Here is a 26,169-nt window from a genome sequence, read left to right on the forward strand (position 1 = left end):
CAGGGTTTGTCCACTTTACCAATACTGGCAGAGAATAAATAGTAACCAATGCATGAGCAAACTCGTAGCTTCCATTGACACGCTCCTGACTGATTTTACAGTCCAGAAAGGAAACATCAAAGGTGGCCTTTGTAGACAGTGGGGCCTATACAGACTTGTGGTTGCTAAGCCAGCTTTTGATGGCTAACTGGTCACTTGGTCCAATTCAAGTTTGTCGAATTCCCATATTGTCTTACGCCAATACAGTTAAATCCTCCTGGGGGTGTTTCATAAAGCTGTTCTTACAGTTACGAATGACTTAAGAACGACTGGTGATCAATTTTTGTGCTGAATTATTGAAATTCTGATAAGTATAGCACATCAGAATGTGTTCCAGTCATTTTAAGTCGATCGTAACTTTAAGAACAGCTTTATGAAACACCCCCCGATCTACACAGGATTAGAACATGTGGAATGAGACCAGAGGTCATTACACAGAGGGATTAGACTAAAAAGAGCCGCAATTTACAGTTTTAGCTGCACCATCTTCACAAAGCTTGTCCTTTTTCCCAGTTCCTTTTCTACCACAGTGAGGAACAGATGGAGAGAATGCGGAAATCGACATGTACATTCTGCAATCAGTCCTTTTTACTCCTTAGTTCCGTCTCCACCTCATTCCAGGCATCATCATCCCAACCTCCAGCATCATCCCACGTTTCCTCCAGAGACAAGATGGGTTTGCCGCTGTTCACCGCGGCCGCTTTGCTGGACGTCTGCGCCTTCCTTGATGATTTACTCGACGTCTTACTCGATGAGGACTTACTGGTTGATTTGGACTGCCCACCACTGGTACTGTCTTTTGAAGGCTCACTGAAATGAATTATGAACAGAGGAAAAGTTACATTCTAGGGACTGATGATAAAGGGACCTTTTTTTAACTTGCTGAGGATGAGTCCCAAGTATACTCAGGCAAGTGCATCTGGGAAATGTGTGTTGTAGCAAAATCTGTTTATAAAATGGGTTCAAGAATGTAGCCAATTGGAACATTGGAAGCGCTGAAATGAGTCACGTGTGCGTGCATTAATTTCTTCAGGTATGCACTAAGAAGAGTCTCTCTTCCACCTCCCTGGCCTGACGTACGTCACAATGTTTACACTAGCAGTGCGCACTCAATCAGTTGTTACAAGTGCGTCACGCGCTACTATACGCGCTGTCAATCCTGTAAACAACTTCTAGTTCGGGCCGCGGGCTGCCACAACAGCCGGCGTCCTTTCTTGTGCATAACAGTAAGTGGCGTACGTATACTCTTATACGTACGTACAGTACTTATGTGCGGGATTTCCGAGTGCGACGTGCGTAAATGTTTGGGACGAACATCTTCGGACATCTTGACTTTTGAGCGAGTGCTACATGTAGCTGACTGGTATTGACCCACAAAGGTACGTGAATAATGCTGTTAGTTTTCGACCCATTTTATAAAACAAATGATGCACAGGATTATTTCGTGGCGTTAGTGAAGGTGCGGTGCACTCTCGAGTATTGACAACAGTTGCAAACATGCACTCGGCTGCGCCTCGTGCATGTCGCACCTTTGTCAATACTCTCGAGCGCGCCGCACCTTCACTAACACACTCTATCCTGTGCATCATTTGTATACTGTCCTCAACCGGTTAGGAGAAACTAAAAAGAACTGCACCTCTATAATCTCCTAGCACTTCAGAAGAAGAAAAATCTATCACAATTCCATGAATTAAAAATCCTCAAGTATAGATTGATACATCAAAAATATTAAAATATGGTAAGCAGTTTGTGCAGATCATATGTCAAAAGTGATTTCTGTTTGCCAGCAATTACCAGGACCCATTCCTCTTACAACTGAATTCACAGGTACAGTATATTTACACCCGACACATTATACTACAACAAGGCTGTGTTCTCTTGAGAAAAAAATATTCTGTACTCTGATTTGAATTTGCGAGGACACACAGGCACAATACTGTAAAAGTAGATATTTTCATGCGACTAATTTTTTTGCGCGCCGCTGGTCAAGAAGAGTTTTGTGTGTTTTTAATTCTGCGAAATCAAGACATCAACTACTGAAACATATGGCAAGCAAAAATACTTGCATGCTTTTATTTTCGCCCCAGCTTCTGGTAGCGCGAAATGCGCGAAAAATTGCAACATTGCGAAAATTTCCACTTTTACAGTAATATGAATTTTGATTGATACAATAAATAGATCAACACACACAGGACCACCATACATGTACATACATGTATTCCCCATATTATCTCAACATTGTAGACCCAAAGCAAGGCAGGTTTGCCATACAATGTCATAGTACATTTTTAGCTAACAATAATAACTCCTGCTGATCAAATTCGAGTCCCACTGGTTCCTTTTTTCTGACATGTTTTTTTAATTTACAGATCAGCAGTTGCGATCTAACAAATTTCATTTGTGGATGGAGACAAACTGAAGAAACTCAAATAATAACTTCTCCTACATTACAAAATACTTTCAAGATTTCTTGACACATATTTCATTGTGATACATAATGTATCATGTCTTGCTGTCTCATAAGCTTGCTTTGAATTTGGAATGATTACTGAATTAAACACACTGACTGCAGCTAACATAATGAAAGGTAGTACATGGCTCAGGGTTGCCTGAACTTGACAAGTTGGTTTATTTGTGGAGAAAATGCTTTATAAAATGCTTCATGCTTTTATGGTTAATCTTTGACTGAGATGTAGCAAATGCAGGTCTGCCAACATTCCCACATCCAAATCAGCATCAATAAATAAGGAATGATTAACTGATAGTATATTCAGGAAAAAACAACAGGATTTCCATCTCATCTAATGACCCGACACTAAATTTGCTGTAACACAAAATTCATTCTTTCAAAATAATGGGGAAATCTTTCCTGCAGGAGACCTTGAGGGTGCTACAGCAAATGACAGCTACTCTTGGTGGTACTTTACAACTTACGTATCTCCAAAGTCAATGAGGGCACCCTCTCCTTCGTTTCCCCACGACCCCCATCCGTCCTCTTCCGGTGTCGGCTCCAGCTGTTCTTCCTTGGCCTCCGCCCATCCGTCATCTACGCCCCACCCCCAGTCGTCGGATTCGCCCTCTGGGGACCTAGGAGGCGTGGGTACATCATGCAGTAAAGGAGTATCGCTCTGGTCTGGATCCATATTTCTTGATTAGTTTCATTGTGTTTGTTAGGTTTGTGTTTTCAATCGACAACCAGACAGCATTATTTCGCAGATATTAATGTGTTTTGAGAGCGTGAAAGTTGTCCATAGCAAATATGATGGGAAATGTTATTTATTGATCGGAAATGATTTAAAAGAATTTAGTATTTGATGTGATGCCAGACAAAGCACACCAGTTAAACCCCCAAAGCGTTGTTTCAGTAATACATGTAATTCCAGCATTAGTAATTTGTGAAGCAGTAACATTATTTTAGATGAAAAAATTAATATGTATTTGATAATTGCATTGGCAAATGATTTTGGACCAGGTTTGAGGAGCATGTGGTCAGGTATTACATCAGACATGTTTCAGTCAGCCATAAAATAAGTGTAATTTCATAATCAATACAATATGAAAATCATGCATCAATTTATTACAATATTAGGTATTTTGATATAAATATTACATGGTTTTAGTTGAAGTACAAATGTACATAATCAAAAATCATTTTGCCCATCATGCATACAGCATGTGAATATGATTTCATAAAACAATGTGATACCAATTAAGAAAATCATTATTGTTCAGCAGGTTGGTTTTTATTATGTATAAGCAATGTTTTCGTTTTGTTTAGTCATGACAAGTGTAAGACGATATGATGGATGATATTTTGGAGCAATATTAATTGGTTTTGCATCATGGTATAGGACACAAATTTTGCAATGAATGCCATTACACGTAGGTCCCATAATAAAAGAATGATTGAGGAGTGTTAATTGTTGCGAGATATATTTTCAAATTGCATGGTTAACAGGATTTACATATATGATGGCAATTATCGAAGTTGCGTGTTTATGTCAAATGAAAGTTTGGATATGACAATGATGAAGTATTCAGGATGTGCAGATATTGGAATATAATGTATGAGTTCAGTTTGCAGTATACGTATGGAACATGAGTAATGAGAGACATGAATGTAAGACCACAGTCACAAAAAAAAAACACACAAACAAAATACAGACAGTGAATACATGTACATGACAAGGGGGGGGGGGGTGGGGATATGATGGGAGAGATAAACAAAGAGAGTACATTGAAGCACAATTAGATTACCGAATGGATGATGCATGACCACATGAATGCACTAATCTACGGCATGCCTACATCTGACACAATGAGTGGGACTACACTGGCAGGGAGCACCTACAGAAATACTTAATGAGGGAAAAATATTATTTTTACGTTTTGTGTGCTGTGTGCATCAACTTTGAATCAAATTCCATTCCTTAAAAGGACTTCAAACATCCATATATCTCTCGAAATTTGATGGAGTTTTGCAGTCAATGACTACTTGTCTTTATACATGTACACCGGTACAGTAGGAGGCTATAATATCAATCAGTCAGACAAGTTCTATTTATTTATCTACCAATTCATTCATCTGTCCTTTCCCCCCTGCTTTTTGCATTGTTCAGCAAGTTTAATGATTGTAGGGGAATGCAGTTAATGAAGTTTTAAAGGATTTAAGGGGGATTTGCTGAAAGGGGGTGACATAGGGGGAAACAGTGGGAGGGGTAATGAGGCTAAGCCCCTCTTTTTCTACCACAATTAATCCACACACAGAGTGCCAGCAAGACTTACTCAACACCACTACAAATCATGCAAATCTGAAAATGCATGATTACAAGATGCAATGGTACAATGAAATGCACAGTGACTATTTCTCTATAAAATCCACATGACCACAGAAGTAATGGCTGAATACCACGAGAGCATGAAAGATGAATCTGCCACCTTCTGCTTTGTATGACATCTAAAAAAATGTAAACTACACTTGTAGTGTTAAGTATCTGCATGCAGTCAACATACCGTAGTAAAAGGTTAGTGCATGTAAAGCTTTGAAAGCATTCAGTATGGAGCTTCAATGCAAATAACAGCTAGCAGTAAGTATGTGAATTTCCTAGTACACAATTAGGGTTTTGGTTGATTTGTTTCTACAATTTTAATCATACTACTTCCATGACTAGTTAATTTGTTAAAATTAGATTAGTGAGCAAACAAGAACCATTTTTTTCCCTCTAGAAGAATCTCCAACATAGAAACATAGAAATCTACATTCATATATTGTACGATACACATAGATACAATAACTAGGCTAAAATTCCTCTGTATGAACAAGTGTTTCATGCAGCTAAAATAACACTTGGTAGCCAGTGGCAAAAAGACATAACTACCCTCATGGCAATCACCATTAAACATTATTGCATAACCCCAGTGGCAATTCACATGGTTCAGTATGACCTCCAATATCTTTACATCATACCCAGGTAAAACTTCCTTGTGATGCTACTACACATGTACAAGCACAATGACATGCTGATGTAGAAGTTCCAGGCAAAACAATGTTAATTTAACTGCCTTCCCTAGAAAACAGGGCAGAGCTTCTCAAGTGAAATCAATGACTCTAAAACCCTGCACATGTAACATGCTTTCCTGCTTTGACTTAGTTTAACCCATTGAAGATGAGTTTGAGTATACTTGAGCAGGTGTCTATGTGAAATGCGTGTTGTAGCAAAATCCAGTCGCGGACCCAGGGCGGGAGTGCACTGGGTGCACGCCCCTTTTACATTTTGTTGAAACAATAGAAATATAATGGGGGGAAAAAAAAAACGGGGGGGGGGGGGGGCACGTGCATCCCCCTTTAATTTTTGTAAAGGCGCCCCCTCTTTAAAGAATTCCTGAATCCACCCCTGAAAATCAGCCTGTCCTCAATGGGTTCAAATACTCTGAAAGAGAGAACCATAAATATGCTATGAAGTGATGTGCTTTATATCCCAATTTTGCTTGGTATGATATCTGAGATCACTTTTATGATATAACAAGGAATCAGTCAAGTAAAACAAAAGATAGTACAAATGTAGAAACACAAAGCATGCATGACTGTAGTATGCTATCACCGTGCTGTTAATGTCAAGGAGCTGTAAACAGTTTGGACAACATGGGAGTTAACAGTGTGGTTAGGAGTTAATTCCTTGCACTGATATCAGTGGTAAAAGTCATTCTATAAAGACCACACCTTAGGAGGTGCTGTGGTCTGGCCTTTAAGCACATGATTCATAATCATATTGTCTGCTATGGGTTCAGATCCCAGGCACATGTACAGTAATCACTATAGTCCTTTAAAGCTTCCGCCCACCACATTTCACCAGGTTGAAAATTGAGATTGCAGATATGCTACCCTCCTGCTTACCAGAAGCAGGGGGGGGGGGGGGCTCTATTCAAAGTCTATGGTTATTGGAGAATTTTCACAAAAAGGGTTAAGAAACTTGTACGTAGGGATTGAACCCCATAGAGAAATTCACCAGTATTTAAAGTCACAGTACTTGGAAAGCATCATTGAGTTGATGACATAATGCAATACAGTATATGCTAATTTAATAGCAGTCATCTTGATTCAAATACATTCTGAATGTCTAATTCTGAAGGATTGAAATTTGCTGATTGATGGTTCTGATGACTTGCTGATTAAATTGTCTTTGTGTGAATTTAACTTTGCTGGAAATTTGTGCTCCTTATTGCTTATGCTGTTATTAAACAGAGATAGCATACTACAGTACATTGTCAACACAGGCAAATACCCACTATTTGCACTAACAAGTACAATACTAATGTGTACCAAATCACCACCTATCATCTACATGTACTATATGACTCTACTAGAACAGAAACTTTACACAAATCCTTGATGTGGGGGAGGAATCACTAAAGTGCAAGCCCACTGAATTTGACTTTTTTTTTTATACTGACTAGAAGAAAATTGAACAGAGAGAACAGTAGAGAATTGATTGAAATCAGGCCTAAAATAAGACATCATCAGATAGATAATCATCAAAAAACAAGAATTTGAATATGTTTTGCAAACAAAGCAATGGGGGATTTGTTTTCCATGACAGTCTGACACCACCTCTTCTATTTGTTGGTGTGTTTGTGACTGATATTACTAATCAATAAAAGCACATAAAACTTAAAAGTCCGTTACCATCTAATTCTGGTGTCTTATTTTGGAATAAACTCCATCACTTTGTTCATCTGAAAACTGTACTGTATGTCCCTCCAAAAAATTACAACGGTTCCCTCTTCAATGATGACTTTAAAAATACTATCCAAAACATTTTCACAGTATGAAGCTATAACTCATTGCCCACATCTTACAGAAAACCCCATTCAGTTTGCTTCAGTGGTCAAAGAGATATGAGGTTTTTTGTAGAGCATGTCAGGAATCCCTTCCCTCCAAGTTCTGTCTACTGTGTTTAACACATAGATATGCAGTTCCAAGAGCATCCAAGTGCTAAACTTGGAAGAATCAGACTCATGACATGCTTATACAACAATCAACATTTCTCTGTGACTGCTAAACCAAACTGAATGGGGTTTTCTGCAATATAGAACTAAGATGTTATATTTTAAGGTCCTAAAGTAGCATTTAGACAGATAAATCATATTGGGTGTTATCAATGCAAAAATTTTATTGTAATCTTTTTGGGGACATACTGTATTTATCACAGTCAAATCAGGCGTGGTGTGGACTTGCGCATAAAGGATTCCCACCCTCCTTTATCCAAAGATTTGCACGTTGTTACGACAATGGTCAGACTACTCCCATATTTGAAGAACACAAATACTCAACAACTTTCTACTCTAAACGTGGAACAACGTTTATGATGTAAATGTTTGGTGTATGTACTGCAAATGTGAAAGAGCAACATTCTGAATTATATTTGTCCTCTATCATGCCTCCTCAAGGCAGTGAAACACCCTGGTTTTGTCGGTCTGCAGTATGCATGTACCTTGTACAAAAAAAAAAGTAACTTTATGCCACATGTTGACATGAAAATCAGGATTACAGAAGAAGAAATACATAAGAGCATTATGTGTGAGATTACATGAAAATATCAAAAACTCAAATCTGAGTGCAGATTGATTTTGCCAGTTATAGTCTGACAGGTATAAAATATTTCAGTTTGGTACCTCTCTTCTCACCAATATCTTGTTTTGCACTCTCTTCCCTTTTATCATTACTTTCCTAATTTTTCTAGCCCTCCTCTTTCTCCAATCCCTTTGCTCCTACTTTCCGTTCCAATGAGTTTTGTTTTCTCTGCTTTGTTATCCCTTAATTGGTATCTCTGGCACTTCTTTATCTTCAAGTTTCCATCTGAATTATGTTAATCTCATCCTAATCAAACCACCATCACTTCTTCTCTCTTCCCCTACCCTTCATCTCATCATCCTACTCATCATCATTCCATCAACGCCTCCTACTTCATGTCATAGTTTACTCTTTGATATGCCACATTCCAAGCTAAATATCAAAACTACATGTATCAGGGCAAATACCCTCCCTCCCGCCCCCAAACAATTACCCCCGGCAATTAAATACTGGTTAATGATAAGGTTAGAGTAAAGATTAGGGTTAGGGTTAGAGTTTGGATTAGTAGGATTAGGATTAGGTTCAGGAGAAGGGTCTGGGGTGATTGCCCATGGGGTAATTGCCCTGGACCCAAATTACAAGTACTATAGAACTCTGCAGCATGATTGATTACCTGCACTAAGAAACACTTTCACACAGACCTAGTCTTGAATTGATTACATGGCCGTCCAGTCCAATCACATAAAGTTCTTTAATAAGTACTGCTTCTGACATACCAGTGTCACCTTTTCAATGGCTCCAGAATACCTCATTGAATCGATTTTAGACCAAGTTCTGTGAAGAGCGATCTCTAGCTCATTCTGCCCCTTTCTAAACTTTGAAGTGCTACCCCATATTTTTGAAGGACTCATCAACCACACCCTTGTTTAAGACTGTGTTAAAAGCATATTTATTCAAAAAGCATTTTGAATGAAGTATGTTTGCATTGGATAGCATTGTTCGGCCATTCTATTTTCCTCCTTAGAGCATATAGAGATGCAAATTCAGCGATGAATGTACAGGTACATGCTATAAAAGCACCACATAATCTTTATTCCCCTTTCTTTCTCCGGAAACCGCCCTCACCTGAGCTTTTCCCGCTGCTGTTTGGCGGTAGGGTCACCCATCAGCGGCGTGTCGGTCGTGGGTTTATTGGACTCTCCATCCAGGGAAGGGTTATCAGAGAACATCTTGGTGAAGTCATTCCAACCTTTCTGAGTATTAACGGCAACCTGGTAACAAGTGATGGAAATAGTCACAGTCATACAAGGTACAATTGTATATCAGCATTCCTAGTAGGAATTATGCATGAAAGGGGACTGTGTGTCTATTCATTTCAGAGCAACGTTGTGATACGTAAGATTCGTGTAATGATCTATTTCTATAGAATTTTTTTTTTTTTTCATACTTAAAGGGCTGAACATTTATCAAAAGGCTAAAGATATTTTACAAGACATGAATCAAAATTAAACTACAAAATATACAAAGTAACTGCATTTCATATTATTTTTGTTTTTGTCATGCTACTTTCAAGACATGTGCTTACCAAATGATGAAAATTTGACCACATTTATTTCTTTACACAGTTTTGTATTTAGGAAAAGACAAGAAATTTGTACTACCTTCGATGCTATACTCTTGGTTCCCGCTGATAAATCACTGAAAAGTCGTCCCTCATTCACCTTCTCTTTGGTTGGTTTGATCACGGAGTCATTAACTTTGGATGCGTACTCATGTGTCTTGAGTTAAGGCAAAGAAGACATATTACACGGTGAGAAAGATTGGGTGGCAGGAAACAGGAATGAGATTGATGCAGATAAACAGATGGATGGATTGATAGATACATGCATACATACATACATACAAACACAGAGGGCTTGACACTAACTTTTTATGTGGTGACCCATTCAGGCTAATAAAACCTTGAAATCTGACATTTTGGTGGCCCGAGAAAGAACTGTAGTGGCCCTAAATAAACAGGAACGATCCATTTTGCATTTAAGGTGCCCGATTGGATCACCAAAAAATAACCATTTTGAAAACTGCGTGGTCTGACATTGATTTTAGTGGCTCCAGGCCACACGGTTTGTTTGACGTCACAATTGTGTACACCCTGTTTTGACCCAATGGGCAAGGGACTCATCAGCTTGTCTGTCTTGTATTTGTAATCTATAATCCCTCTTTTACTTTTATTCTTTAGCTGAACTTCTTCTCTGAAATAGCTACAGAAAATGTCTTTACTGATTCACCAAATGCAACATAATGACAGTTATCTCTTACCTTCTGTGATGCTGCTGAACCAAATTTTACAGCCTGAAAGACAAGTGAAGTTAACAATGAGTTTAATAACACTTCTACTGATTATTAATGAAAATTTAATGAAAACATTCTCTTTAAACGTATGTGATTTCTATTCCCTCACCCCATGCACTCGTACTTTGCTTGCTGCATTGATTTGATCTATATAAAACAAGATAATCACCACTGACAGCCTCACTTCTTCACGAAGGCGGACAAAATGTCCCATCTCAAAAATGCTTCTACATTTTAAAGGGATAGTATAGTATTGGTGGAAATGAAGATTGGGTTTTTAACTCTTTTGCAAGATACCAAGAAACCACTTATGAAATAGTACAAAACATACCATTCTAAGAGGAATTCAAAGTATATTTGATGAAAATCAGTTTTGGAATGGCTGCAAGACACAAAAAACAGAGTAAAACAAAGCAACCGTAATAAAAGGTGGGTCCCACCTTTTATTCCGATGGCTCTGTTTTGGATATCTTAGCCATTTTAAAACAAATTTTTTATCAAATAAATACTGAATTCCTCTTGGAATTGTATGCTCTTTCTTATTTCATAAGAAGTTTTTAGAAAAGAGAAGTTAGGTCCCAACCAAAACTATACGATTCCTTTAAAGTATTTCACTAGTGACCAACTACAAAGCTGCCTCATATCAGGCACATTCCTAAGGCTGTGATTGAATTCTACTCAATATTGAGGTACTGAATGAAATGAGTCAAAGCAAACTGAACTATAAAAGTGTACCATACTGAACTGAGCCACATTTGGAGTATTCCTGCACTCTGTTAGAAGAGGTCATGCATTTTGTAGCAAAAGGGTCATTCACCTGGCGTGCTTCAACTACATGTACTTACAGCTGTCCTGAACAAAGAGAATGAACTGTTTGCATTATAAGGTAAATGTGCATGTTACTGTACGAGCTGAAATTTTCGCGTACAGATATTTTCGCGAATTGCTACATGGAGGACATTTTTGCATGTTGTTAATTTCGCGGTTGCGAGGGTCTAACTGAACTTAGCTATTCATGCATTGTTATTTTTGCATGTTGTTATTTTCGCAGTTCTAAGGCGATTCGCGAAATTTGCGAAAATAAAACCGATGCAAAAATTTCAGCTCATACAGTATGCGCATTCTCACATGCAAACCTTTGGTATGTGGGAAGTGGTCCACTATTGGCTCGGTACAGTTTGGTACATAAATACTTTTGGAACGTTCGAGCGCTCCTCTGGCGCAGGTACCGTATGGTACAGTTTGCTAGGTGTGACAGATTTAATTTCACGAGCGTTCGGCCGCATGGGGAATGCTCGCGTTCCTCCTTTTGTTAGGGGACGCCCCTATTCCTCCTGCGTGCAGAATGGGGGGCTTAATCCCTCTATTCATCAGCCTAATGAGGGCGTTCCTTGGACGCAACAGAACGGACTTGCTCACAAGTCGCATTCATGGCGTTCCTTTCCGCTTTAGGAACGCAAGGATTATCCCAACCACGTGCCTTCCGCGCACGGCTTCACCTATGAAAAGAACAATTTGCGCCGGCAAGTGCACAATTTACGGTGGACGCCAGAATTCCACATCGTTCTTGCCAGTTAAAAATAAATCGCGTGGCAAAAAACAGGGTGAGAAAAATCGCGCACTTCAGACAGTTTACAAACGATTGCGACTCCACATGGTCAAGTACAGTCGCCTACGCTACGGAGTAACATTGCACCAGTTCGCAAAATTCTCTCGACTCGCAGTTTCCAAGCGTCATGAACAGGGCTGGTATTCCAAAAGTTTTGCCAAAGTTTTGCGATTATTCACAAGCAATAATTCACAAGCGAGAAGTTGCATTCTGGTTTACTTTTCGATGACATTAGTCAAGGCTCGACACTTACGGTGGCCCGGTGGCTCGGGGCCACCAAAAACGCACGTCGGGCCACTAAAAAAGTTGGATGTTTGCCTTTACTTTCGAAAATGAATAGCAGTAACAATCGGCTCCGTAAGATGCTAAAATAAATGTCATATGTTTGCTCTTAATTTTGGAAATGAATAACGGTAATATTCGACTCCGTATGATACTAAAATAAATGTCGGATGTTTGCTTATACTTTTGGAAATGATAACGGTAAGAGTCAGCTCCGTACGGTGCTTAGATTAATGTCAGATAATGTTGATTTTGCATTCGGAAATGAATTAAGGATAACATTCGGCTCCGGAAGATGCTGAAATAAATGTCGAATGTTTGCTTTGACGTTCGGAAATGAATAATAATAATATTCAACTCCGTATGATGATAAAATAAATGTCTGATGTTTGCTTTTATGTTCGAAAATAAATAGCAATAACATTCAGCTCCGGAAGATGCTAAAATAAATGTTGAATGTTTCCTCTGACGTTCGGAAATGAATCAGAGTAATATTCAATTCCATACGGTGATTAAATAAATGTCGGATGTTTGCTTTACTTTCGAAAGTAAATAGCAATAACATTCAGAAGATGCCAGAATAAATGTCAGATGATTGCTTTTACTTTTGGAAGTGAATAGCAGTAACATTCTGCTCCATACCATGCTAAAATAAATGTCGGATATTTGTTATTCCACACTGCTCGATTAAAAAAAAAAAAAAAAAAACTGTTACGATTCGCTATCTTAATATGCTGAAGGTTCGCTTTTCTTATAAGTTTCGAAATTTCGGACGTTATATAGCTGATTCGAAAACGAAGTTTCTTACCACGAATATGATAATTCCTTTACAGATAAACGACCCACCTTTTTTCCATTTTCGGATGAATGAACCATCTGAATATTTTTTTTTTTCCGGAATGATGAATATCGTGCAAAGAAGTAAACGACGTCACGTTCAGAAATAAACCCATATTCCCGTCACAGGAAAAGATTCGGCGTTTTTAATTTTCTTTTAGCCAAAAATGATATAAGTTTCGTACCATGCACGTAATTCATCCTCACATTTACGAACCTTCGGAATAATGCCACAAATGGTATTAACGAGCCCTAATACAATTTTGGATTAACAAATTTATTAGTTAAGGCATATCAAATTTGCGTGTTTTGCGGGTTCTGCAAAAAGAACCATCGGATTTACGAACCTTATTCTTCTTTCGGAATAATGAACATAAGGCAAAGGAAATAACGATGCCATAATAAGAATTCAACGTATTTTCTTGCCTCAAAGATTTTCAATACTTATTTTCCGAACTACTAACCCCCAATGTCAGACTAAAAATCCGAAAATTAAATAAGCTTTGCTTTCTGATGTTTTGTTAATCCCAGAAATTAAAAGGAACAAGTTGTGTTATTCGTTTTCAGAGTAACGTAATTAATTTCATATCCCGATAAATGCACCTTTAGAAACACAAAATTCGTGCGGTTTCGGATTAATGAATCGTATTTATTTGTCACATCAACGAATATCAATCACGGCAATCACGGCCTGTCACATTTGCCTATCTCGTCTCACAGCGTTGTTTCACGTCCGTCCCGTTTTGTCCTTGATGGCCTGAAATGTGACTGCCGTGGTTGCCGGGAACATGGTGTAAACGCGGCTTTTAGCTTTACACAACCCAATTCCACATCTCCAAGAGCCTGAAATGCTCAAAAGCGAGATTCTCTTTGCAGGTCGACTTGAGAATGGACAGGTTGGTATTCCTCCTGTGCGGAAGCAGTCAAGCTGCAGGCCTATACATGTATCCCCTTTCCATGGTCAACTAGTCATGTGCCATCAAACAATGAAAGTATCGATCGGGTATACCAGCTACACATAGTCATGAATAGACATTGCGCTAATGGGCTCACAAACTCTTTTGTTGTATACATGAATATTGTCACTGGAGGCAGGTATCTACTGAGCTGAGCCTCTATCGCTGTGTACATCTTCATTCGAGTTTTATTGCGAAACAAGCACACGCGGATTAGTAACGGCATTGCACAAAACCCAAATCTCTTGAGAGATTTTGAAAGAGCGGGATCCGAAACCTGGACCCGTTTCTAGACACTGTACGTTTTAAATTTGATTTGAAAAAACAAACGCATATTCCCCAAAGTGCATGCAACTTTGCGATTTAAATGCAAGTGCGTTGCTGTGAAGATATGCGTGTGATTTCTTATGATTCTGTCGAGATAATTTTCAGTGCCGACTGAGTTGAAATAGGATGTGTGATTTTCCTTCCCTAAGTCGCCATGTGATTTTGTTTTGTTTAAATTTCTATTGCCATACTCTGAAAATGAATTGTTCTCGCGCTCCGATTCGCAACATTACCGCTCTGTACGGCGCGGGCCAGTCTGAAATAAAAAGAAGAAGAAAAATTTGTTAATTCGGAAACGACATCTTTCGGATTACTAACCTTCGTAAAGATGAATATCTTTCCATCGTCGGACTTATTTAACTTTGGACTGAGATTTAAACCTTCGGAATAGCGAACTGCAGTAACAATAATTTGCTACTATTTTTTCACTGACATTACGTGAAGCACGATGCGTTTCGGTAGTTTGAAACGTGTAAATGTTGCGATGTCTTTCCCCTGCTAGTGCAGACTAAGTTCGGTCACGGCGAAAGTTCCGTTACGAAATAAAAAAATATGATTCTTAAAGTCTTTTCAACAATAGCATGCTTCGGTATAGATTTTTATGCGTTTAAACGCAGTTTCTAGTTTCGTACAGAAACCGCAAGTCTTTTCTGCAACGCTCTTCCGTTTTAAATACAGCGTTGCTTGTGATTTGATGGACTTGCATTTGACTTTTAGAATTGCGTTTATTTCTTACAATTTTCTAGTGTCGGATGATTATCAAACGCAAGTCTTTTCAGCGTTCCGTGTGATTTGATGGACTTGCATTTGATTTTTGGGGTTGCGTTTAATTTTTAATTTTGCGTACGAAGTAAAAAATAATACAGGTCTTTTCAACAATAACTCACTTCCGTAGATGTTTAGAGATGCGTTTAAACGCAGTTTCTTATAATTTCGTACAAAAACTGCATGTCTTCTCGGCAATGCTCTTGCGTTTAAATACAGCGTCGCGTGTGATTTGATGGACTTGCATTTGATTTATAGAATCGCGTTGAAACGCAACTGAGTTTTAAAGAAGTTCCCTACAATTTTCAAGTTTCGTACGATTATCAAACGCAAGTCTATTCAACGTTCCGCGTGATCACAAGGACTTGCAATTGCATTATTGATTTTCAGAGCTGCGTTTAATTTTTAATTTTGCGTACGAAAAAAACCACACAAAATAATGCAAGACTTTTCAACAATAACGCACCTCCGTAGATGTTAAGAGATGCTTTTAACCACAGTTTCTAGTTTCTTACGAAAACCACAAGTCTTCCCTGCAACGCTCTTGCGTTTGAATACAGCGTTGCGCGTGATTTGATGGACTTCATTTGACTTTAAGAGTTGCGTTTCAACGCAATTGAGTTTCAGGTTTGTACAACTATTTTCTAGTTTCATATGATTATCAAACGCAAGCCTTTTCAGCAACGCACTTGCGTTTATGTGCAAAGTTACTCGTGATTTGATACACCTGCATTTAATTTTCAGTTGCATTTAATTACATGTAGTTGCATTTGATTACTTTTCTAAAAACGGGCCCAGGTTTCTATTAACGCTTCGGAATAATTAACGTTAGAATATTCGGTTAAACAGAAACACCTACACGTGTATCATGTTCTGATAATGATTTTCTACTAGGACCTTTATGTGTACACAGTTTGTGCGTTTTGAGAATAACGAGCAGGAGAAAAGGGGGAAAGTGAACTGCTTTGGGTAGGCAACTACATGTAATTCTCCAAAGAATGTAAATGAATGTATGCCCTTTCATTTCTGGCATACAAGACAATGGACGCATGGCGCGAACGCTACCACGCCGTACACTAGCGAATTACCGACTCGCGGGAAAACAATTCTTTTTCAGAGAATGGCGATAAGATTTTGAGCGAAAAAAAAAATATGTCGACTTAGACGAGGGAATAAACACGTATTTCAGCTCAGTTGGCACTAAAAAATCAGGTCGACTTACGCGAGTTGTCGACTTCTAAATGTCGACTAAGACGAAGAAATTTTTAAGGAATAACAAAGGCAAAAATCGGGACTTTTTTATCGTGTGGACTTTACTGTACTATAGCTCCATAGTTTCAGCAGAGCCAGATGTGTATGCACCTCCCTGGTTTCAGGCAGGCAGCTCTCATCAGCTAGCTCTCGCCAACTCCAGCACGTGTCTCCATCAGCATGCTCGTATTATACAGCACAGGGTTACTATACATAGCCCCTGTTTCCAGGCCCCATGCAATTGACACGATGTTTACGACCCATTCAGCGCGTACGCAAATTCCTTTACCCTGCGGTTTTGCCTGGCGGCAAACCTGCTTTGAAGTTCCTGGAAATTTCCACCAGCCTGTTGCCTGGCTGGCACGGCCATGGGTGTCAAGTTTCCGTCAATCTACCTAGCTATTGTGAATGTTTTTCTTAATACACTTGTCACTTCATTACACACATTTTGCTTCACCTGAGAAGCTGCTTACAAGAGTGGTCTCACGCTCATGTAAGGGGAATAAATACTCTTTCGGATATACTTTTTGATTACGCCTCTCGTCGACGCAAATTAAGGTAATCACGGCGTTACTAACGCGTAATAGTGCGATGCCTTTGGTGGTTTCATTTGTTTGCTAATTTGTCCGTTTTTTAAGCTTCCATGAAATCAACTGTGTATAAGTGTTCAGCACAAGACAAAGGGAAGACTTAATCCGGGCGTTCCCGAACGCTGGCTACATGGAGCGATGGCTTCGTGGTCAATTGGGTGCAGTGAAGTTGACGCTATTGTGTTCGAAACAAAGGCACTAAACAAAAGACTTTTAAGCTGGCGTTCCCGAACGCGGATGGCATGGGCGCATGCCAAGCTCGAGCCAAGCTGGCTACTTAACAGATAAGAAGGCATGCCGGACGCGGGCGAACGCTCGTGATATTAAATCTGTTACGCCTTAGGAGAGCGCTCGAACGCACCCTGAGAGACCACTACCTCCCTTTAGAGGGACCCAATGGACATCTCTGCCTCCATTAGGCCCACTTGCTCAAACATAACAACATGATGCCCACATGATTCGAAATACTCTAAAGCAAGATATTTTCGCGGCATGGAATTTTCACTAATTGGAGCAGACGGCCTTTTTCACAGCATGAAATTTTTGCAAAATAAATGCCACTGGCATTCAATGCATATAATGTAGGCAAGATCTTTTGTGAGCATTTTCAGTTTGCAAATCTTGGCTCTCTCACAAATTCGTGACATTTTACAGTACTCACATTCTCCTTAGTTGCTGCTAAAAACTTGGATGCACCGACAGTGAATGATGCCCATCCCTACAGCAGGGATACAGGGAAAGAGAGGGAAGAAAAAAGAAATTGACATACTCCATATGTAGTCTCCCAATCTCTTTTGTCTATGCGAGCACAATAGTTATGACATCGCCTCATAATCTTATGTTTCAAAAAGCCATATTTCTCCTGTTAGGTGTTGGGGCCCTACAAAAAAAAAAGAACAAATATTATAAATGGTTTAACATTATTATCATTATTATTACTAAAATTATCATCATCATCATCATTATTATCACTATTACTATTATCATAACCAAAATATAATTATCATCATCATTATTACATCCATTATGCTCATGAAATGTCTCCACAAGTGAGCTTATAAGAGACGTCTCCATGACCCATTATTTGTCTTTTTTTTTTCATTCTGAAGACACAACCCAATACAAATTGAAAGGAAGCAGGATATCATCTCCCTACACAAACTTTCACTTTAAAAAGACAAACATAAAGAAACGCATAAAAAAACAACAAATACCACTCAATAGGGTTATGTGACTTGCCGGAAAAAGCTTCTACTGTCGAAGTGGAAACTTACATGCTGTTGTTTTCATTTTCTATATGTTTTGTTTTTTTTTTATTTCTTTCGCTTGGCCAATTCCAGTGGACTCAACTTCCTGATAATTTCTCAGATGGAAGTACTTCTGTACATTCATCAGTATTGTACCAAAATCTAAATATTTTCATTTTAATGCCACTCCAATACAGCAGCAAAATTTTACAAACAGTTGAAATGTCTGCATCACCAAATGTACCACATTAACAGTATGGAATACTTCATGAGGCTGCTGTTCCTTGCTAGTTTACCATTGCACCTCTGTGGGTTGTCATGCTATATTCTCTCTGGAACATACATGTACCTCCTGCTGATGAGCAGGAAAAGTTGCTACAGTTGTAGTACATACCGATGATAATGACGCCATAGCATTGTCCATTCCTTGATTGGACTGAGTGACAGGAGGGGTGTATCCAATGCCTGAATATTTGCCTCCTTGACTTGGTGGTAGATCACTGTCAAGAAAATATTTTGACGGACATCTGTTTACACTTTATATCTACAATGTACCTATGTCTATCTACATGTATCTAACTACATGTACGTACATGTATGTGTACCTGGTATATCCATATTTGCTTTCACATAAACAGTGGCACACACACATAACATGATAAACTTTATTCATAAGCCATATATCGTGAAAGACATTTTCCTTTTCCTGAAAATTTCTTGAGTTATCACACACAGGTTCAGTTTAACAGTCATATGTAATATGTCGCAAACAAAGTTTTATATTGTACAAATGAAAACATTTCTTTCGGCATGTAATGAAAGCAATGATTATGTACAATGATACTGTAAAGCCAGAAATTTTTGTGTGAATTTTAATTTCACGAATTTCGCGGGAGGCAAGATTTGCAAATTTAAAATGCATGCAAAAGTGCTTGTTTACACAAAATGCATTGAATGCCAGAGGTAATTTGCAAAAATAACATGCCGGGAAAAAGGCCTCCAGCTCAAATTTGCCTAAATTTCATGCTACAAATATGCCTTGCTTTGCAGTTCATTAGAAAATTGATCTCTGATTACAACTGCCTCTGCATGACTACCACTCCTATCACTAATAGATAAAGATAGAAGAAGAATATTAAAATGACAATACAAGTATTAAAACTAAAAGTTCAGTGTTAACTAGATACAAAGGGAATTCACAGTTTGTCTATTTTCACTACTGGATGGTTACAGTAGGACATAAAATACAGTAGTAGTTCACTGATATGTTCATTCTCAATTTACTAAATTATTATGTACAAAGTCAAACATGCATTTAATATTGGGCTCACACTCGCCACAATTGTATCTGTCAAATCAAGAAATATTTGAGAAGGTGAAGAGTAATCACACAATATATCTCCCATTCTTGTCTAGATCCAAAAGACAGTGCACTTACTCAGGTCTATTGGCATTTTCAGCAATTTTGCGGTCAAAGAAGTCGTCCCTCTTTGAGGAGATTTCAGTCCTGCAAGAAGTGGACAGAAAATCAGATTTTCTCACAATAACATCATTCACATAAACAGGCATTATATTTCTGTATACTAGGCAGATTAATTCATGGCATTGATGTAGTGCAAGCAGTGGTACTGAAACAGAATGGCCAATGTAACAAATAGTTTCACAATCATCACATAACATGGAGAGAAAAAGCACTATAAGATTTATGTAGGTAAAACATTTAACAATTTGCACTGAAACTGATCAACTACAGATTGGTAGATTATAGAATTGATAACATTCTATCACTGTCAAACATATTCGACTGCTTGTTTTTTATTGTATTTGTACACTTATAAAACAAACAAAGTTAAAATCATAGCTATGAGGCAGGAAATTTTATTACAAGTTTTGGGAGAAGTTTTTGTGCGTTCAGACTGTACAAACTTTTAGAAGATTTGCAGAAGTTTGGGAAATTCCCCCTGTAATAGTGGAAAGATTTGTGAGAAGTTTTGTGAGAAGTGTTTTGGAAAATTTGTGTTCAGACTGACCAAACTTTGAGAACATAATATTTTGAGAACTTAAACTACAAGAGGCTTTGCCAGTGTGTCTGTGGCTATTGATACTGGGGAGTGTTTCATAAAGCTGCTCTTACAGTTACGAACGACTTAAGAACGACTGGAATATGTTCTGATGTGCTATACTTATCAAAATTTCAATAATTCAGCACAAGAACTGACCACCAGTCATTCTTAAGTTGTTTGTAACTTTAAGAACAGCTTCATGAAACTCCCCCCTGATATGATAACACCAACTTACTTTGATATTCCGTATTGCATGTCCCAGTCATCTGACCCCCCACCTGAAGTCATGGCTCCACCCGAATTATAACCACCACCTCCTCTTCCTCCTCCTCCTCCAAAGTTAGGGGAGCTACTGGAGTGGTGTATAGACCCAGAGCTCAGGCTGGAATTGCTTGATGTCTTCTTGGCGACGTAGGGAATGTGGTTCCGGGCCTTGGATGTCTCTTCTGACCATGTCTCACCCGCTGCTTCTGTGGTAACCTGAAACATGGACGTGGAAAAAAGCTTTTTATGACCTGGTAGAATGGGGATACCATGGAGTGGGAAGTCTGGCCCAACTTGGGTATATTTGAGAATCCCTGCGACAAATTGTGTGCAGCTTTATTACTGATCTATATGTGCATACAAACACACACATCAAAGGAATCTCAACTAGCGTTGATAATTATGGATGAGTGTATGCTTTGATGCACATATTTGCTGACATGCAATTTTATTCTAGCGGGCCTGTGCTATTTATGGTTTTTTATGTGCCTCGGTGGGCAGTGAATGGAAATCAATTCAATTGGGCCATCCTTATGGGTGTGTGAGGAAAATTGTAAGCAGTACAAATAGTGATGACATATTGATATACACATAGAAAAACAGCAGAATAGTATAGGTAGTAGTAGTAGCAGCAGCAGCAGCAGTAGTAATAGTAGTAGAGAAGTAGTAGTACATGATGTAGTAGTACATTTTTGTAGTAGGAGTATGTACTTTGTAGTGTCAGTAGTACATGATGCAGTACACGTGTAGTAGTAGTTGTAGTATGTTGTAGTGGTAGTAGTAGTAGTAGTAGTAGTAGTAGTAGTAGTAGTATCAGCAGCAGCAGCAGCAGTAGTGGCAGTAGTGCCATGGAATCAAAGAGATCAATAAACAAATCATAATACACAATGCTTGAAATAGCAACCTTGATCAGAGAAGCTTATGGTGACATAACGGTTGTAATGGTTTGTTTGTTGTATGTGGTAGAACTAGAATTCAGCTGACTTCTCATTTTACTTCTCTCAATTCTCTTGGTTAACCATGACGAGTTGATGAATTCTTGCAATTCTTTAAAAGTTGTTATTCTTTGAGTAGCTTTGTTCTAACCTGAAAAAAATATTTGTAAAAATTTATTAAGATTTCTTCAGCATCAGCAGCTCATGGAGTACTGCTGTATGAATTCTATACAATTTTCTGAACTTACCTTATCCCTAAAGAGGGCAGCAGCCTTGCTGTTGTATTTTTCATGGAATGTCCAGTTTGGGTCGTAGTCTGGCTGGCTCTTCATAAACTCCCGGGCAACATTATTACCGCCAGCTTTCATTTTCTCCAGCTCACTGTCTTTCCATTTATCCATCGTTATCGACCTTACAAAACTGCAAACGGAATAGGAAAGAAACGAATCAAAATGTGTATTAATATCCACCTTTTAGGATTTATTATACAGTGCACTACTGGTAAACAATGACCACGGTTACAGATCGATGTCTACAAAATTTTGTTACAACAAAGTAAAAATTCAGGTAATTTTCTTTTATTATCTATGCAAAATGTAACTCTATGCATATTGTTCAGCTGTAACAAAATTTCAGTATATATCACAAAAGAAAACTACCAGCTCAAAGGACCTTTGTTATACTGGGAGTCACCTCGACTGCTCTACCAGTATCTGCATCACATACAACACTTTGTTCATAAATGCTTCTGCTCTTGAAAGTGAGGTGATGTGGAACAAGTGAAAAGGGCTTCCTCTATAACTTCATTGTGATATCTTCTTCTTCTTTCTCTTGTGCGTATGGCAAAATACTCCGAGTTAAACTGCTTGCAGACTATTGTTAATCATCTAGGGTGATTGATCTATATACCAGATACGTACGTAAAGCACACTCATACACAATACTGTACAAAGTACATGCACTGTCAGGCCACAAACAATTACATATCGCTGCTGGGGTGACAAGACCTTGTATGTCAAATTTTTGGTGAAAATGACCTTTTTTTTTTCTTTATTACTGGTCAGATAATCAGTCCAGTGATGTCCTGTCCAAATCCTAGCTGTCATAGGTACCTCAAAAATGAAGCCACCACGACATGTCAAAGGCTATCCCATTTGATATGTAGTGCTTTGGCTGCCATGTGTTTTTTTTTTTTTTTTTTTTTTTTTGTTTTGTTTTTGCTCTCCTGAACATTTGACACTTTGTGGAATATACGAGCCCTTGTTACCCCAGTACTAAATGATGATAGGCACATTGATACATTGGGAGCCTTTACATAGAATATCACAATGGATGGGTGAGACATTTAAATTATCGGTATCAAATAAAGAAGAAGAATCATCGAAAATTCCAACGGGATAACTAACTTTGAAAGTTTTGTTTGGCTTTTATCTCCCTTTTTCATACACAGCATGCAATGATGCTGAATGAAAGATATACTTAGTAGTGTGCTAGTTGAAGTTTCATCTTACTATCTTGTCTGTGTGCTTGTACAAAATGTAAATAATCTTCTTTCTAATACTTGACAAAATAAATTTCAAAGAAGTTGCTGATCAACACAAATCAAAACAAATTTCACAGCCCTCTACAGTAACATGTACATTTTGATTTGATTGCCTGTTTAATATTGGAGATGTTCATATTAAAAACGGAGAAATGATTCCTGGAACAGATTACAATCCAGTAAAACTACAGTGTACATTTGTACATGGGTTGGTAGAACAGTTCTCGAGTTCTCGAGTTCTCGAGTTACCTGAGGTGGACCCCAAGCCCACGATGCTTCCCAGAACACTCTAGACAGATCCATATTCCGTAGCTGACACTGGCCCATTGTGGGTTGTGGGTATTGCACTCAAAACAACTCTGAAAAGTCAAAGAGGGAGTAATAAATCTTTGGTCAAGGGAAAGGGAAGAAGGAGGAGCTAGGAGGGGAGTGATTTTCAAATCTTGAAATCATGTTTTCTTTGGATTATGATCATCACAAACTGAGTTGCATACAATAGTGTCTCAACATGACATGTCTAAAGCCCCAAAGGAATGATAGTATTGGTGGAGATGAGGATTAGGCTTGTTAACTTTTTGCAAGATATCAAGAAACCATTTATGAAATGATAGATAGGTACGACAAGACACAGTCATATGACAGTGAATATGATTCTTTATTAATCTGACATTCTTCAATACAAGATACTAGACTCTACTATTATAGATCTATAATAGGGACCCACCCAGATATACACGTAGATACATGTTGTACTACTACACTAGGGCCTACACGGCGTAGGCCCTAGTACTAGCTACACTGTACTCCAAACAAGGCCAAAATCCAAGAGAGAGGCAGGGGCCAGGGCGACACTCCGACAGTGACAGAATTCCGAATCCGGATCAGTACATTAATTTTTCTCTAACAGTTGTAAATATTAACGCTACTAAATAAAATATCTAAAAGTAAACTACTAAAAGGTAATGTTGTCGCGTTGATAATAGCTGAGGATGTTTACACCCATCAAATGCCCATCATCAGATCATAACATCGACTGACGTACAGTATAGTCACTAAAACGGTAAATTTGACTGTGAGCAGGGAGGTGTGAGAGATCACACCTCCCTGCTGTGAGTGTGAGTCTGTGTGGTGTGGTGGCCAGTGGTGGGGCTTCCAAGCTCCTGCATTTCTGCATACTGCATGCTGTAGCCTGTACATTGGCTGTAGTGAATGTTGTGATTGGTGTAGTGTACAGCTGTGTTGCTGTTGTATAGCTGTGTAGGTCAATATAATGCCAATGGTAACTATACACAGCCCAGTCGCTGTACATGGTACGTCGCGACAGGGCTGTACGCGCGCGACCACCAACCACTAGGAGAGCGACGTAATCGTATTACGATAGCTTTGAATTTTGATACTTAACATCATTTTTGTCACCTCAAACTCAACGAGTATACTTTTCAATATTTACTCTACATCTGATGCTATCAGTATTCAAATGTACGCAATGAAACTTACCGAAATTGATCATCATATCCAGCATGTCCACACGGTACACAATCTTTCACGCCAGGCCTAACTATACACAGCCCAGTCGCTGTACATGGTACGTCGCGACGTACCGACGGTCAGGAATTGCGCCAGAAAGTGTCATTTATTTGTTCCACGGACTTATCGCAAGTGGTCTCCATGGACCCAGTGTGGCGAACTATTCTTCTGTAATAGAAACATGCATTTAACGTGAGTAAAGTATTCTGTTTAAAGGAGAAAAGTATACATTTTCCCAAGTTTTGTAGTGCTAGTTGTGTTGAGGTTCCTCACTTTGAGGCTGCATGCCGCGCTCGTCAGACGCTGTTTTCGCATAGCGTAACAGCGTCTGGTCGGGCTATGCCAATGGTTGCCTCGGTCATGGTATCGTGAAAAGTAACTTATTATCACACCAAACAAAAAACTTACATTATTTCCATGTTTCAGACGAAGGTCCTTTAAAACTCTTCTCGTCCGTGGACTCGCCATGGCCCAACACTATGAAAATCGTGATGATTTCCAACAAGAAATTGGCTTAGGCAAATAAAGTACTGTCACTAAACACACCGGCGTATTGAAGAAGTTGCTGGCATTGCATCGACTACACTGCTGACGTATACGTCACAACGTGGATAGAGGAGGGGGGGGGGGGGGGGGGGCCTGGGGGGGTTGGTCAGGAGAGCAAGACAATTCGTCATGAAAACGATCCGTGAGTGACCATCAGAAAGCTCGACACCGGCTCGAAGTGTTGTCAACGATACTAAGCTGAATATTCAATTATACCTAGGCCTATTATTATACAACCTGCAAATAATGCATACGCGGTTCATGTATTCTCTGCTCTTCAAATATATTCTCTGCTGGCTAGTGATGGCCTAACCGCAGGCCCTGAATTTGAAATGAAAATTGGGCCCTTATAATGATATTGTTCATTGTTCATGTTGTTAATGAAGTTTTCTTGACAGCCATTGCATCTTCATCCCTGTATATGCAGCTGATGTGGAAAGGTGTACAGAATAATTGCAAATTCAAGAAATTCTTATCGAAATGGAAAAAAAAAATATATCTCAGATTTTTAACAACCAATTTTTTTGTTTGTCATTTATTTGCACCTTTGAAGCTAAACTATAGTGATCTGGATTGCAGTCTGCTCTTACTATACAGCTAACCGAAATGATTTAAAAGAGACATGCCGGATGATTTTCAGACTTTTACATTTGAACAACTACTTTAGTTATAAAAATATAAAGAGTACAAAATTTCATAATTTACAGTGATTGGGATGAGGAATAGCAATGTTTTCAAAAGAGATAACAAACTGCAATGAACAAGGATGATGACATGGCAGCCGCAACATCGACGGCATCATGAGTTGGGGCTCAGGGAAGCAGCACAAAAGAAGAAAGCATGCATAGATTATAATTATACACAGCTGGTGAACTTGTTGAGCAAGTGGTATTGTAATGGAGTTACACTTCGACAGTTTTGAAATATAAATCATGTGAGAATATATTATATAATCATAATTGTTC

At 38.7% G+C, this 26,169-nt stretch overlaps 1 protein-coding gene across 1 annotated transcript; it reads right to left on the reverse strand.

Annotated features, from left to right (window-relative positions):
* Positions 1-617: 617 nt before the first annotated feature.
* Positions 618-25,215, reverse strand: LOC140234399 (ADP-ribosylation factor GTPase-activating protein 1-like). Its single transcript, XM_072314450.1, has 12 exons — positions 25,067-25,215; positions 23,381-23,490; positions 21,837-22,008; positions 20,625-20,869; positions 19,765-19,833; positions 18,721-18,826; positions 17,741-17,797; positions 10,430-10,462; positions 9,772-9,888; positions 9,236-9,381; positions 2,974-3,186; positions 618-849 (listed from the first exon to the last, which is right to left on the reverse strand). The coding sequence occupies exons 1-12, from the start codon at positions 25,124-25,126 to the stop codon at positions 618-620; spliced, it is 1,560 nt and encodes a 519-aa protein (XP_072170551.1). The 5' UTR covers positions 25,127-25,215.
* Positions 25,216-26,169: the final 954 nt, after the last annotated feature.

The sequence above is a fragment of the Diadema setosum genome, chromosome 10 (assembly GCF_964275005.1).
Source record: "Diadema setosum chromosome 10, eeDiaSeto1, whole genome shotgun sequence".
Classification (NCBI taxonomy): Eukaryota; Metazoa; Echinodermata; class Echinoidea; order Diadematoida; family Diadematidae; genus Diadema; species Diadema setosum.